Raw genomic sequence first — 17,175 nt, forward strand, 5'->3', positions numbered from 1 at the left:
AGCTAGAGCATTGAAGCTGTGTATTTCTATTTTATCCCCCCTTTTACAAAATTGTGGAGCGTTTTTTAGTGCCAGCCATGGTGGTAGCAGCTCTGATGCTCAGAATTCTATGAGCGTCAGGGCTGTTACCACTGTGGCTAAAATCCACACTACAGTTTTGTAAAAGGGTGAGGGGTTAGTTTGTGATGACATATTCCATACTAGGCGAAGGTGTTCTGTGTGTTCGAAAGACATGGTTTTCTGTTAGGATTGACGGTGTAGGATTGATCTGTGCTGGTCTGGCTTGTTTAGTTTTACAATGGGTGTATTGATGTACTGCTCACTGCAATATGTAAGTTGCTGCCTTTTCCTAGGTACTCATGTGTGACGTGTGGTTTGTTACTAAAAATCATGTTTTTCTTACAGATGGGGGGGGGTGTGTGCCAAAAAATGATGGGCCCCGGGTGTTACATATGCTAGGTACACCACTGTATGTAAAGATACCAGAAAGCTGGCGAAGCAAAAACTTTAAGTAAATTGTTATTCTTCTAAGTTTTGAGTATTTAACCCTCCCACAATCTCACGGGCACTCGTCCTCAGTGCCTGCTTATAAATTTGTGGAGTATGTAACTTGTCGCTCATGCATATTTTTTTTTGCACACACCAATCCTTAGAGGGAACATTGCTCATGAGACAAGTTAATTCAATCTTAATGGGTTAATTCATTTTTAATGGGTATAACTAATGGGCAGACTGGATGGACCGTTCAGATATTTAGTTGCTGCCATTTACTAAGTTACTATCAAAAGAGCTGTCTGAGGCCTTCAGAAAGAAGATTGTAGCAGCTTATAAGGCCGGTAAAGGATTTAAAAAGATCTCGAAAGAATTTGATATTAGCCATTCCATGGTCCGGAAAATAGTGTACAAGTGGAGGACTTTCCAAACAACTGCCAACATGCCCAGTTCTGGCCATCCAAGCAAGTTGAACCCCAGAGCAGACCCCAAGATGTCTCCAAAAACCCTAAAATGTCATCATAGGACCTACAGCAGGCTCTTGCTAGTGTTGATGTGAAAGTGCATGCCTCTACCATCAGAAAGAGACTGCACAAATTTAACTTGCATGGGAGGTGTGCAAGGAGGAAACCTTTGCTCTCTAAGAGAAACATCAAGGCCAGACTGAAGTTTGCAAGAGAGAACATAGACAAACACCAGGATTTTTGGAATAGTGTTTTATGGACAGATGATATACCCATTAAAATTGAATTATTTGGACACCAGAAAAGAGGACATGATTGGCTTACACAAAATACAGTGGAACCTTGGTTTGCGAGCATAATTCATTTCAGAAGCTTGCTTGTAAACCAAAGTGCTTGTATATCAAAGCAATTTTCCCCATAGCAGTTAGTAGAAACATGGGTGATTCATTCCACATCCCAAAAGATCCCCACCCTCAAGACCATTGGTGCGTTTCCACTCCACCCCACCACACACTACATCCCAAAAAGATCCCCCTGAGGCCACTGGCGTGCTTCCACCCCTCCTCCCCCCGTGCAAAAGGAAACAAATCAGACATTTTTGATGGCATCTTTGTTTACTATGTTATTAAATACACTATATAATTATTGAGTAATTAAAAATTACAGGGCAAAAATTCACCTACTGTGGCAAATAAGTAAACATGGCATGGATAAGAAATAATTAGGCAGATTTGTATTTCTACTTTTACAGTGCTTTTTTAATATTACAGAAAAATATACATATATTTTCAAAAATCTTTAGTCACTATTGTACTGTTATGTGAATCACCTCTCTTTTCAGTAGATTTCATAGTGCATTGTGGCTTCTTGTCAGGTGTGCACTGTGTTTCACAGTTTCATGTATATGCTTTATACCCAAAATTCTGGATGGGCAATAACTTAGGCCAGGTGCATTCTGGGAACAGTCAGTGATGTCACAAAGCCCCTTGGTTTTGCATTGTCCTGCCACCCAGACAACATGGCCGCTCCTACACCCAGTAGAGGGTCGCTCTTCAAGAGAAGACTGCTCTTAGGTCTGCATAAGCCTAAAACATATTATTCCTCCAGACATATGCTTTCACACAGCTGGATAAGTTATTTGCCTCAATTTCAAGCAGGGAGTTTCCCCTTTCAGTTTCTATCCAAGATAAAACTAGCTGAAGGTAATGTTATAGCTTCTTTTCAAGCGAGTCCAAGGTCTACCAAGTAAGCAAGCAACAAAACCAAATTATTTTGCTGCTTTGAGTAGTTTTTTATGTAACTCGACAGCTATGATTAGAATGCACTACATTTGTAAAACAACGCCGGTTATGCTATTAGTAAAGCTGACAGGGATTTTATCTGTAACTGTCATAAATAATCATCTATCACATTTACAGAGGCTGTTACACAGTACATATTTTATGCCATCCCTTACTGCATGTCATCTTTCCAGTTATTACCTATATCTGCTATAAGAATACCGTTACCATTCATCAATTCTGTAGTGCGTGATCTGGCTGCAGAAGAAACGTTAAGGGGGTTAGCCTAATAGCTCAATGGTAGCACTTTGTATTGATCACAACTGGGGAGAGCCTCTACGAATGCTGCTACCGTACATTCCCCAAAAGGGGAAGAGAGGCTTTAGTTACTAGCACCCATGCGCTAGCTCAAGTATGCACTTGTGGTCCTTGCCTCTCGGTTAGAAAAGTATAGATATAAAGGTAGGCCAGACCCAATAAAATTCAAATGGATAGATGGGGAGGGAAGTGCATTGGGAGCCCCAATTGAGGTGTTGGTTCCAATCGACAAGAAAGCCCAAAGGATGAGGAACAAGTTTATGTACCAAAAAGTTATGGAAGGAAATCAGGAACTCGTATAACAAGTACAGTGTAATACAGACTGAAATATTCTCAGCTCATAATGGACAGTTTAAATGGGAATTTAAATTACAGGCTCAAAAGTCCTCCCAAAATTCAGGGCTTGGTCTCGGGCCTGCTGATTATTGCACGTTTCCCTGCAACAGTCTACCCAGAAAAAGTTTCTAGTTTCTACAACGGCAACATTTCTTGAAATCCTGGCACAGGGATGTCAAAAGCCACTACAAGTGATGACGGGCTCCTTACGTTTTCAGTGCACACACAAAATCACCGTGCACTACACCACGCGGTACGCTTCTAGAATAATGCCAGCTCAATGCTGGCATTAAGGTCTAATTTGGTGTTTGCTATTCTGCACATTAAGGCCCTAACTCACCTTTGTAAAAGGAGCCCTAAAACTTAAAAAAAACCATCACCACCTTTTACAACTGAATTATTTCTCCTGGTCTTTGGATGCGATTGCAATTTTCTTATTGCGTGAATGATGTACACAACCCAGTAATTAGAGAAAACTTGTTTTAAAAGCATCATATCATTCAGCTGGCAGTTAAAATTCAATTTGCTTGTCCCCTTTCTGTTTGATTCCTGATGTTGTATACTGGAGATGCCTAGAAGGTTCTGAAAGCTCCTTCTGTGTTTACACGAGACACTTTATACAGCAAGGACCCTGCTCTGCAGAACCGCTTGCAGGTGTCATGTTAATCGATAGAAAGCATGTATACAGCACAAACAGCTGCTAAGTCGATCATCAGAACCATATGCAGACATCACATAAAACACAAATACAGCACAAACAGGTGAATGGTTTGTTTATATATATATACTGCTTAGACAAGGTGTAGTAAATGGTACTCAAGCATTTTTCCTCATCTGTCTCAGCAGGCTCACAGTCTATCTAATGTGCCCGGGGCAGTGGAGGATTAAGGGACCTGTCCAGGGTCACAAGAAGCAGCGTGAGGTTTGAACCCACAGCCTCAGGGTGCAGCTTTAGCCACTAGGCCACACACTCCTCCAATACATAGAACCATGAAGCCACCCTGACATCACTGATAAAGTTGGCTCTTGAGCACTGGTGGAACGAGGCATTATGACATTGGGGAAAGGGATTGGGATGTACACTGCCTTTTTCTAGTTTTTGCAACCACATTCAAAGTAGTTTATATAAAGGTACTTCAAGCATTTTTCCTGTCTGTCCTGGTGGGCTCAGTGGGGGATTAAGTGACTTGCCCAGGGTCACAAGGAGCAGCGTGGGGTTTGAACCCACCACCTCAGGTAGCTCGAACCACTGCGCCACACTCTCTCCATCCAATGACGAGCTAATTCTTCATTGGTTTCATTCCAACACATGCCAAACATGTATCTAAAGGATAGGCTGAGGAGAACAGACTTAAAAGCCACAGCCATGGCTGTAATAAAAGGTTTACCTCTTTATTAAAGAAAACTAAGTAATATATGAGACATATAACAAGACTCAACATTAATAAAAGAAAAAGAAAGCAATAGGGCCTAGAAATGAGTGAGCTGGTATTTTGCTTGAGTAGAATAGTACTGCTGAAATCAACATACCATATTTATTAAAAACAAGCGGACATGGATTCCTGCTAATGATTTAACTTTCTATAGAAGCCTGCACTGGCGGGTAAAATGCGCTCACTGAGTTTTTCAGCACATCCCACTGTTTAATAATCTTTATCCCCTTCTCCCCCAAGACACATTTTCCGACTGAAGAAGGCGCCCAAAAATGTTCAGCTTATTATGGCTTTTTCTCCAGTTTGATTCTAACCATAGGGGCCAACTTTTCAAAATGATTGATGGTGCTAAATTCAAAGTAAGAAAATGTCCCTCAGTTGCAGTAAAAGGCGTTTTCTCAATTTTGGGAGTGCTTAAGCATCCACAGAGCTGGCTCCAATGTACTTTAAAAAGTTGAGGTGCACGCTAATGAATGCGCATCCCTACTCTGAAGTATTCCCTGAAACTTCCAGCGTTTTTCATCCTCTGTCAAGGAAATCCAAGCTGGACAGAAGCTTGGACACTATGACCAGCACTCATACTTGTTTCTTAAAGGGAAATGTGTAGTACACTAGGGTCCCACCCTAGATCTACGGCACCTGAACTAACTGGGTTGGTCCTGGGTTTTCTCCATTATTTGCATTCAATATTGTCATTGAAAAACAGGCTCAACTTAAACAGGTAGCAACATAGAAGCTGGTTGGTGACCTTGTTCTTAACCCTGCCTCATAAGTGAAAAGTCTGTGTCTTCACTGTTGTCTTTTCAGCTTCAGTAACGAGTAACTTGCAATGTAATCCAGGACGCATGCTACAAAGCTGAAGAGGAAATATAGTTTACGGCAGGAATATAAGACAGGCCTGGTATTTGGAGAGAAGCAGAAGCATTTAAGAATTTGATGGTTTCTATTATTTCAGCACATTTTTCCCCCGTGACCTTGGCCATAGTTACAGCTTTGGTATACCTCTGTGAACAAAACAAATGTTACACAATACTCATTGCTTTCTCACGGCTGGATACATGAGTCGCATTTGTCCCATTTTTAGAGCAGGCCAGGCCCGGGTAGCGCGCCAATCTTTTCATCAAAAAAGGACTCACAATGCAAATAAGCAACAAAGTGGAGGAAAAATGTTCCAAAGAGTCTGGAGAATTTGCTTTTCTCACACTCGGCGCCCTTCCGAAGCAGTTCCAAAACTAGAAATCTCTTTCATGAGGCACTGTGATCCAATCTGTTTTCTTTCCTGAGATATTTGTTTGCCTTTCTCTGTCTCTCACCGGTGCACTGCAGCTGATGTTTTTTGTATGAGGAAGGCCTCCGTGCTGACACAAGTGTTTTGGGCACTAGAAGACGACCTTAGACCTCCCTCTCTTACCAGAGACTGTCCCAGTCTATTCATTTTTTTCTTCTCTCTTGCTTTCCCATGGACATCAGAAATAGACAAGTGTGTTGAGGTAGTCCAAAAGGCTTTGCATCTTAGCAATATCTAGGCAAGTGTTCACTGGTAAAGGAGAAGAAAAGTCATGGTTGAAACTGACAGCTGAATAGCAATTTCTTTAAAATAATACAGTACAAGTAGAAGTTAAAACAGTTGAGTCGGGTGAAAGAAAGGGGCCAGCCGACAAGTTTTGATTTAGTCTAACCAGATGGTATTGTAGCTTTTTGCCCCAAATGGTTAAATATAAGAATTAGGAAAAGTCTTTTCTAATCTGTGCAAAGCAAATTGCTGGAACGTTTAATTTGGAACTGAATATTGACTCCAAGAAATTCCCACTTAAAACTGTGCCTCATAATTTTCTTTTACCCCCTAATTCTATTACTGTGTGTGCACAACTTAATACTTTGCACATAAAGTTACTTGTCCAAGTTATAGAATAGTTCCAATTATACTGGAAACTTTGGCATGAACCAATTACTGGCTAATATTGGTGTCAACTGATGCTAATTAGCAAACGCCATAGGCCTAAATTCTATAAATGTCACCTTAACTTAGGCGCCTGCATTAAGTCCAAATCACCATTTAAAACCGGACTGAAAAAAAAATTCAAGGCGCCTACTAGTGCCTAAAACACGGAATTGCACCTCCAGAAGCGCTTCATGGCAACGGAAGTGGCAATAGGCGCCATAAAATGCTTGTGTGGGCATGATTCAAGTCAAAGGTAGGCACTAGAATTATAGGCCTTGAAAAGCCTGGCCTACATTTCTGGCACCTTCCTTTTCTGTAAGCATGATCCTCTAAACAGCACTGTCGCATGATTGCAATGCAATCAGTGACCGCTGACAATGGTGCCGTTTAGAGAATCCGGGCCATAGTGTGCAGCCGTAAGGGGGTGTAGACATGGGTGGGTCAGGAGGCGTGCCTAACACCCATTCAAGTTATAGAATACTACGAGATCCACATCTAACTGTCTACAGTTACAGTAGAATACTAGAGAATGACACAGGGACAAATTTTTCCCTGTCCCCACCCCGTTCCTGCAAGCTCCGTCCTCATCTGCACAAGCCTCAAACGTTAAAATCATAAGTGTCCAAGGCTCATGCGATTAAGGCAGAACTTACAGGAATGGGGAAGGGACAGGGACAGCGACAAAACTTGCGGGGACGGAACGGGGAAACTGAGTTGCAGGGATGGGGTAAAATCTGTCTCTGTGTCATTCTCCAATTTATACCAATCACTGAGTTAGCTTAGGTGCTTGCACCTAAATTTAGACATGTAACTATGGACTTAAGCTAGTATTCTATAATGGCAGCTATGCGTATTAGGTTAGGTGCTATCCAGCGGTGTAATAACGGGGGGGCCAGGGGGGTGATCCGCCCCGGGTGCTGTCTTGGTGGGGACGCCAGCAACCATCCTCTCCACCCCCTGCTCCTTCCGCAGCAACCCCAACCTGGTGCTCGTGCCTGCGTCGGCTCCTCCTCTGATGCCGAGGGGGCTGCTCATGCCAGGGAAGGGAAGGGGCACATGGGGCAGGAGGGGGAGCGGAAGGAGCAGATGGGGGTGGGGGGCCTCTCACCTTTGCTATGCCACTGGTGCCATCGACTCGTGTTTCAGTCCTTGATAATGACATCAAGTTTTCATAGCAGAATACAGAAGGCCTTTTTCTGTGCAATATAAAGTCAATGTCTCATCCAATGCAATGCTCTGCCGCTGCCCTGATGAGAGCTACATCGTTATGCTGACTCCTTGGGAGGCCCTGCAGGTAGTGAATCTACCGACGGCATAGCTTTCAGCTTCACAGATGCGCACACAAGGCAGCCCCAGTGGCACGCCAAACCCATGAACCATGACTGGAGAGTTATGTGTATAGCACGCATCATATCAGCACCTAACTTTCGGCAGCCTTTTGAGAATTACCCCCTTAGGGCTGGATTCAGTAAATGGTGCCCACCATTTGGGAACTGAAAACATTAGTTCTTGCAAAAATGGCTCTTCAAGTTGGCTGCCATTTACAGAACAACGCTCAGTGTTGACATCCACGCCCAACGTTCAGCGTGAGGATTTACACCAACTAAAACCTGGTGCAAAGTTTTTTCACCTAAACTAGGCACGGATCCCCCTAACTCTATAATAGTCTGCATCTTAAGTAAATGCCCCGTTTCTAGTTGCACACTATAAAATTTACAAGCACATCTTTCTAGAACAGCACCTAGCACGATGCATATATAAATTCAAATTGTTGCCTATTAGTTTCGATAATAGATAGTGCCAATTTATTGGCGCTAATTGGCTCGTTACTCAAACTGTATACCCAAATTTGTGCATGCAATTTTTCCACGTTTCTTAAGTTCTTACTATCCCACAGTAGGGTCGTACCTTTAAGGCGGCTTACAATCTATTTTAAGGGAGAGGGGGTTGGTGTCCTTCGTCGTGGGCCCTAACTTTGTCCCGGTAGAGGCACTGACAAAGACCCGCTCCCAGCTATACTCACAATTCTGGTAATGTCTCCAGCAAATGTCACTCCTTTGCTTGGTCTCTGCTCCTGGGAGCCACTGCTGCTCCCACTCAGGGAATTCTTTCTCATAATTCCTACAAACAGTGAAAGAAACAAAACTCAACACTACTAGGAAAACAAAATGTATTTTTAGGGGTGCCAGTTTACAACGGCTCTGTATAGAATAATTCACATGGTCCTAGCAAGCGTAGAGTTCAGTTTGACCATACAGAGGTCAGGTGGCTTAAAAACACACAACATAATGTAAAATGAAGTCCATCCAGTCCTTTTCAGTGTAATTTCTGTTACAATATCATAGATCATAGGTCAGCTCTAACTTTCCCCTCATTTTATGTATTTTTTTATTAACGCTTTATTAATAGCAGAAATGCACAGCAAATGAAGAGCGAATACAATGCAACACCCAGGAAAAGCACATTCCAGAAATAACCCCAACATTTCCACCCCCCAGGTGCAAGCTTATACTTCCTGGAATGTCTGGCCACCAAGTTCACAGTCCTGTAAGAACAGAAGAATAACCTTACTGAGTCAGACCAATGGTCCATCAAGCCCAGTTAGCCCATTCTCACGGTGGCCAATCCAGGTCACTAGTACCTGGCCAAAACCCAAGGTGTAGCAATATTCCATGCTACCGATACAGGGCAAGCAGTGGCTTCCCTCATCTCTTTCTCAATAACAGACTATGGACTTTTCCTCCAGGAACTTGTCCAAACCTTTCTTAAAACCAGTTACATTATCCGCTCTTACCACATCCTCTGACAACACGTTCCAGAGTCTTTGTAATTTTTGACAGAGTGAAAAATTGATCCACTTGTACCCGTTCTACTCCACTCAGGATTTTGTAGACTTCAATCGTATCTCCCTCAGCCCTCTCTTTTTCAAGCTGAAGAGCCCTAACCATTTTAGTCTTTCCTCATACGAGAGGAGTTCTATCCCCTTTACTATCTTGGTTGCTCTTCTTTGAACCTTTTCTAGCACCACTATCTTTCTTGAGATAAGGAGACCAGAATTGAATGCAATACTCCAGATGAAGTCAAAACCTGGCACGATTCAGGGACATTATGACATTCTTAGTCTTGTTAACCATCCCTTTTTTTAATAATTCCTAGTGTCTTGGCTGAGGAAGGTCACTGCAAGCCAGACTGAGCTGGGAAAGGATAGAGCAATAGGGAGAAAATGGCAGGTAGCTTGTGGCACTGCAGAGCTATAGATGCTGGCCCGATTGAGCTAGAAGTAGAACTAATCCTTTGAGCCAGAAATAAGCCCTTCCAGTGTTACCTGTTGGTGGTAGGAATTCCACTCTCTGTAAGCTATTGCGCCGAGACTGGCTGAAGCCACCCTTGGGCAGACGTCTTTGCCGGCTGGATAACATGGTAGCTGGCGATACAATCCCTGGCGGAGGTGCCTTGCCCATCTTGGCGTACAGCTCTTCAATCTCCTTCTTCTGTAGAGTCTGCAGCATCTGTACTTCTGACAGGTGTCTAGAATAAAAGGAACAGGATTAATGATTTACCAAGGACTGCACCAGCTGCATCTGGAGGGCTTTACTAGCCTTTTCATCACCATTGCACTGTGAAGTTTCCTAGGTCTTGATCTATTCTCCTTCACTGACTATTGCACGCATGTGTGTAACGTTATCACGCCATTATCTGCGCATGTGCAGATGCACTCCAGACTCGGCCCAAAGAGGCAAGATTTGCATGAGGCTGGGGTTGGAATAGGATGGGCCCGGGGTAGAGCCACGTGTCCTCTTTTTTTTACAGATGCAAAATCTGATAACCTAGTCAAAGGGAAAGCCAACGCCGACATTAGCAGCAGGCTGAAGAAGCTGCTCAAGCTGGTGAAAATTTAAAGAGGTACGGGGAGAAGGGAGGTGCGAGTATGGTGGTGGGGAGTGGAGAGATGGACATGGGGGGGGGGGGTGGAGATGGACACTACTGCCTCCAGAATAGGCAGTCAAAAACAAGCTTCTCCAAGAGGCCGCGAAGCAGCGTGTTTACAGTGTTGCGGCCGCTGCTGGAGCCAAGAGGTTTGTCAACCGCGGGAAGGGAAGGGGGGGTGGCGGCGGCAAGGGACTAGGGGAGCTGGCCAGACCGCAGGGATGGCGCGCATCTTCAAAAAAGTGTAGGCGGGAGGCAAGTGAAGGAGTTTCAGCTCAGAGGAACGGCTGGAGGGTGCTGCAGGTGGCCCATGCAGGTAAACATTCTCACAGGAGGGGAAAGGGGGCTGCTTCGGGGGGATGGGTGTGCTGGGAGGCAGATCGTTTTGCTTAGGGGGGGAAGACAGAAGGGGGCCACTGAGAGACAGGGAGGAACTGGAGCGGGAGAGGGAAAGGGGCCTGCTTTGGGGGAGGGGTGTGCTTGGAGGCAGACAGCTTTGCTTGGGGGGGGGCAGAAGGGGGGCCAAGGAGAGACAGTCAGGGAGGAACTGGAGGGGCAGAGGGAAAGGGGTCTGCTTTGGGGGAGGGGTGTGCTGGGAGGCAGACAGCTTTGCTTGGGAGGGGAGACAGAAGGGGGGCCATGGAGACACTGTCAGGGAGGAATTGGAGGGGTAGAGGGAAAGGGGTCTGCTTTGGGGGAAGGGGTGTGCTGGGAGGCAGATCATTATGCTTAGGGGGGAAGACAGAAGGGGGGCCACGGAGAGACAGTTAGGGAGGAACTGGAGGGGGAGAGGGAAAGAGGGCTGCTTTCTAGCACCCGTTAATGTAACGGGCTTAAACACTAGTGTTAAAATATGCTATATAATATGTGTGTTTATTCTTACTGAAAATGTGATAAAGGGTGGGTGGATGGGGGGGTTATAATATCACTAGAATATTATGTGGTAGAGATTAATGTGCTATTGTGAAATATCTTGTATAGTATATTCTTTTGTGCACTTGCTGTTCAATTTGAAAATGAATAAAGAACGTTAAAAAAAAAAATACAAAATCCAAGAGCAGGCATAATGTGAAGGAATACAAAATGCTACATATGTCGCTCAGAACCTACAGAGCAATTCCAACATACCATAACTTCTATGAGTCACAGAACAAGAACCTAATTAAGGAAAGACAGCACTACAGTGGACTGTAGAACATCAATACACCAACTGGAAAACTAAAAAAAACCCAACAACTCAGAAGAATATGTGGCGATTGCAACTGGTACAAAATACAGCGGTTGGGTTACTTTGTGGACTGAAGAAGTTTGATCACGTAACACCTTCCTATCGACTTCTACACTGGCTGCCGATGGAGGCACGTGTTAAATTCAAGTTTGGTTGTTTTTGCTTCAAAGTACTTTATGGCTTAGCCCCTAAATATATAACAGACCTTTTCTCTTTCACAGCCAAAAGACACAAGCGAAGCTCTCACCCGAACTTTGTTTCTCCACAGGTTAGAGGTTGTAAATTTAAAAGTCATCACCAACATCTTTTCTCACATCAAGCAGCACCATGGGGTAAAGATCTAGAACAATTACTTGTGCCTACTACCTATAGGGAATTCAGGAAACGCCTAAAAACACATCTGTTCCTGAAATACTTAGGAAACCAACCTATACAATCTTAATCCTCAACAAATGATCTTTAGACCCGTTAGTCACTAACTCTGATCTTTGTTTATTCCATTCGACCTGTAACCTCTTTAATCCGCATAGAACTTCACGGTCCTGCGGTACATAAACTCTTATTATTATTATTATTATTTAGTACAGATTAATCCTGTAGATAATGCTGACAGAAAACAATGTCTCTTTCATGCAGAACACAGTCGCTCACCCACTATAGAATAAGTTTCGTTTTCCAATAGGTTTATTGATGCTCTAGTGGTCACTGCAGTGATTTTTGGTACTGTCTTGTCCTAAATAGGTGCTTGTGTGACTTGTGGATGTTACTGCTATTATGGTATGTTGGAATTGCTCTGTAGGTCCTGAGAGACATTTGTAGTGTTATGTATTACTTAAGATCCCACTATACAGTATTAGATTTTGGATTTAAATATATCTTTCTCAATAATGACTCAAGGCAAATTATATTAAGTACAGTAGGTATTTTTCATTTCCCTGGAGATCTTATATCTGAGGCAATAGCGGGTAAGCAACATCAGTGGGATTTGAGCCCTGGCTTTCCTGGCTCTAACCGTGTTTGGTAATCAGTGAACTAAAGACTAGTGGAGCAGAAGCCTGGTGGCCCTTTGACAACCTACCAAACACATTGCTAGGTTGTACTATGGTATGACGTATTGCAATAATAGGGGAAATCAGAATGGAGGGGGGATTAAAACTTGTTTACATCATTGTTTTCCGAGTTAAGTTACTTTTTAATATTATTTTAACATATAAATAGTTTTATATTTTCTTTCCAAATATTTTAACTTCTCAGTTTTTTTAACATAATCTGGCATAATTTAAAAAAAAAAAAATTACTCGTTTTTGCAACCCTACCCAGTGATCCTCAACCCAGCAAGTCGGGTTTTTGTGATAGTCCTAATGATATGCATATGAGAGATTTGCATATAATGGAGGTGGCAGGCATGCAAATCTGCTCCATGCATATTCATTAGGGCTATCCTGAAAACCTGAGTGGCTGGTGGTCCTTCAGGAGTGAGTGAGGTGAGATTGGGACTTACTTTTGTCTAAGGTTCTCCAGTTCCTCAAAAATATCATCATCTTCGCTCTCTGTGTCATCATCGCTGCTTAGGTAAGAAATGCTCCGGGGATAGCTCATCAACATGTGGACTACCGATATCTGCTGAGGGCTTTTAGTGTTCTCATCACTAGAAGACTTCTGTCCCGGATCATCCTCACCTGCCAGTTGGCTGCCCTGCGCTGGAGTAACCATCACTCCCTCATCCGCAAGACTTGCGCCACACTCCGCCGTGTCCTCAAGACTTCCTGTTGTGTCCTGAACGGAGACCTCAGGATTTGAGCAGCTGCAGAGCTCTGTGTCTTGATCTGTGCTCACGTCATCCGAATCGGAAGAAGAAGTTTCAACAAGATCCAGGGTTGATGCTGGGTCTCTGACTTCAGCTGCTTTGGCTTCTTGAGATGGTGGTGTCACTGAGCAGTCATGGCTACTGTCCAGAATGTTTTCCGCTGGCTCTTTGGATGGAGTGACCTGAAAGCGCCCAACTATTTTAGGTCTGCTCTCTGTGAAAACAGAAGGAACAAATGTAAAAAAAGCAAACAAAGTACCCCCCCCCCCCCTACTAATGCATTTAGTAGGTTATGGAACATTTCTCTGTATCAACAGAGTTCTCCAGAGATGATATTATACATAAGCTTTTTGAGACTACATAGATCAAGATCCACCTATACAAGAGTTCTCATGCTGGTTCAATAAAAAGTCATACAGCAGCCTACATTAAATCCTGTTTTCTCTGGGAGAGTGGCATAGCTACGGGTGGGCACAAGCCCAAAAATATTTGGCTCAGGCCCACCCAGTGGCGGACCCACACTTCTTTCTCCTCTGAAGTGCCCTGGCATCTCTGCCCACCTGTCTCAAGCCCATCCCTCCTTGGCATACCTTTCATGCATCCCCAGCATCTGAAGAGACTAATTTTTGCTGACAGCACTGACCCCGAAGGTTTTCCTGTGCTGCAATCTGCTAAATAGAAAACAGGAAGTGATGTCAATGAGGGCAGGATGCAGCAGAGAGAAGCCTTTGGGGCCAACGCTGGCAGCACAAATGAGGTGCTGCAGGCATCTGGGATATGTGTAAGGTATACTGGGGAGGGATGGGTTTAAGAGACAGGACGGTTTTGTATGGGTGTAAAAAATTTTTTTCTCTCTCTGGAGGGGGTGTGGTTTGCCTAGCATTTAAAATCCTTCATGGAGAGTCTCCAAAAACCTTCAGCAAAAATATAGATCTACTTGACTGATCAATGCAACACTAACCACCTGATATTATCCTTTCGATCTCTGAAAGGAATAAAGTATAAGAGCCAACATAACTCCTTTGGATACCAAATTGCAAAAATGTGGAACATACCACCGGCAGAGATCTGCACTACCTCTACATATGCTCTTCTTCCACAAATCCCTAAAAGCATGGCTCTTCCAAAAATAAGAACATAAGAATAGCCTTACTGGGTCAGACCAATGGTCCATCTAGCCCAGGGATAGGGAACTCCGGTCCTCGAGAGCCGTATTCCAGTTGGGTTTTCAGGATTTCCCCAATGAATATGCATGAGATCTATTTGCATGCACTGCTTTCAATGCATATTCATTGGGGAAATCCTGAGAACCCGACTGGAATACGGCTCTCGAGGACCGGAGTTCCCTACCCCTGATCTAGCCCATTAGCCCATCCTCATGGTAGCCAATTCAGGTCACCAGTACCTGGCAAAAATCCAGAGTAGCAACATTCCATGCTACCAATCCAGGGCAAACAGTGGCTTCCCCCATGTCTGTCTCAATAGCAGAGTATGGATTTTTTCCTCCAGAAAACTGTCCAAACCCTTCTTAAAACCAGCTACGCTATCCACTCTTACCACAACTTCTGGCAATGCGCTCCAGAGCTTAACTATGTTTATTAAAAACTTTCTATACTGCATAACAGCCTGAAAAAGGATCCAAGCGGTGTACAATATAATACACATTCAATAAGAAAAGAACTCCATTTAAAAATAGGATAGAAAAAAGCAAAAGTTTTTAAAAATGTGTGGGGTTTTTTCCTTTTAAAAATAGTAAGCAATCATAACAATTCTAATAAAAACAGTAAATCTTAAACTATAATTAATACATACATTAAAAAATTTTTCCATATCAAAAATTAATCATTATATTAGTACAAATGACAGATTACAGTCCCAAACTCAATTATTCAATTTGAGAAAGCCAATTGAAAAAAAAAATTGTGCTTTTAGATGTCTTTTAAAATTTATAGAAGATTCTTCTTTTCTCAAATCTACGGGCAGATTATTCCATAACCGTGGAACTAAATAAAAGAACGCACAATCTCTAGTTGATGCAAGATGTGCCTTCGAAATATGGGGAGCATCTACTTTGTTGTCATTCAGAGATCATAATGAACATCTTGGGGCATAAAGGCTGTAGCTGAAATAATGCTCTATGTCAGGGATCTCAAAGTCCCTCCTCGAGGGCCGCAATCCAGTCGGGTTTTCAAGATTTCCCCAATGAATAGGCATGCACATAGATCTCATGCAGATTCATTGGGGAAATCCTGAAAACCCGACTGGATTGTGGCCCTCGAGGAGGGACTTTGACACCCCTGCTCTATGTGCCAACATCAAGATCTTAAATTTGATCCTAAATTCCTTTGGTAGCCAAAGGTGTCACATGATCACGGCCTAACAATCTAATCGCAGTGTTTTGCACTGTTTGTAGACGTTTCAGCTGTCCTAACTCAAGGCCTGCGTATACTAAATTACCATAATCTAACTTTGACAATACAAAGGCATGAATTAACCATTTGCAATGATTTCTCATCTAAAAAATGCCTCTAAGCTGTCTTAATGCCCCAAATCCTTTAGCACCAACAGATGATACCTGCTCCTCAAAAGTTAAATGACCATCAATTATAATCCCTAAGTACCTGAAAAAATATTTCCTTCTATTATTGGTTTTAAAATTATTACTCTGTCACTTCATTGAGTGTCCCTTAGTGTTTGTAAATTTTGACAGAGTAAAAAAAAAAAAAAAAATCGATCTACTTGTACCCATTCTAATCCACTCAGGAATTTGTAGACTTCAATCATATCTCCCCTCAGCCATCTCTTTTCCAAGCAGAAGAGCCCTAATCTGACCCAAATCTGAGCCACTTACTCATAATACATAAGAACATAACAAGCGCCATCTCCGGTTCAGACCTTCGGTCTATCAAGTCCGGCGATCCGCACACGCGGAGGCCCAGCCAGGTGTACACAACAATTCACCACACCAGAAATTGATCCTAAGAGCAAATCTGACACCCAAAAAGTACACTTACACCTGGAAGGAAAACCTTAATACAACTCAGATCACGTCAAACCACTACTATCACCACACTGAGCGCTGGCGAGGCTATGTTGATAGCATGTCACTAATGATGTTATATTGTACCACTACTCAGACTGACATTATTCCTTTGACTGTTTAATCAAGGATTATTTGCTTTAACCTGCCCTGAACTCCACTTGGGAGGATTTGGCAGGATATAAGCCCACAAATGATATCACGCGTAAGTTGGCGTGCCCAACTTTCATCATGCTACAGCAGCTTTGCGCTAACATTCTATAAAACATTTCCATCAGCTACATATAAGCTCAGAACACAGCAATCCATTTAATATTTAATCATGGGATATACGATTATTGACAACTTCATTGGCTCCCTGTGGCGGTCAGGGTTGTGTTCAAATTTGGGGGCCTGCTTTATAAAGTTATCCACGGCTTAGGGCCTAATTATTTGCTGGATCATTGTCTTTGCCATCTCTAGACGCCCATCTAGGTCTACTTTGGTGTTTGCTTTCCCCACTATGAAGGGTAGAACTCGAAAGCGATTTACAGAGCGCCTGATATGTTTCCAGGCGGTGCAGTTGGGATCTGATCTTGCACCTGTGATTCTTGGTGCTCCTCTTTTTTTTTTAAATATCTTTTGACACCATACACCCGACTTAGGACACTTCGATCAATAGAACAGCATCTTTTGACTATCCCTTCCTTAAAAGTAATAGGTACTAGGAGATCTATTTTTTCAGTCATAGCTCCTCAGCTCTGGAATAATCTTCCAAATTATTTGCGTACTGAACCCTCATTAGAAAAGTTCAAAGGTTTTTAAAAAGTTTTTTGTATAAAGATGCATTTGAGACACAGATAAAATAACTTGCTTACACTTATATTCAGTCTAAACTAAACTAAAACTTAGTTTTATAGACCAAGTCA

General features: G+C 43.0%; 1 protein-coding gene across 1 annotated transcript in view; it reads right to left on the reverse strand.

The window, feature by feature from the left end:
• Window positions 1-4,261: 4,261 nt before the first annotated feature.
• Window positions 4,262-17,175, reverse strand: part of WNK4 (WNK lysine deficient protein kinase 4) — a 233,957-nt gene continuing 221,043 nt past the window's right edge. Inside the window, exons 17-20 of the mRNA XM_033917613.1 lie at window positions 12,922-13,441; window positions 9,591-9,793; window positions 8,289-8,386; window positions 4,262-5,860 (exon numbers count right to left, since the gene is read on the reverse strand). Of these exons, the coding sequence (XP_033773504.1) occupies window positions 5,858-5,860; window positions 8,289-8,386; window positions 9,591-9,793; window positions 12,922-13,441 (824 nt within the window). The 3' untranslated portion in view covers window positions 4,262-5,857. The remainder of the gene's footprint in view (window positions 5,861-8,288; window positions 8,387-9,590; window positions 9,794-12,921; window positions 13,442-17,175) is intronic.

This window comes from Geotrypetes seraphini, chromosome 13 (genome assembly GCF_902459505.1).
Source record: "Geotrypetes seraphini chromosome 13, aGeoSer1.1, whole genome shotgun sequence".
Taxonomy (NCBI): domain Eukaryota; kingdom Metazoa; phylum Chordata; class Amphibia; order Gymnophiona; family Dermophiidae; genus Geotrypetes; species Geotrypetes seraphini.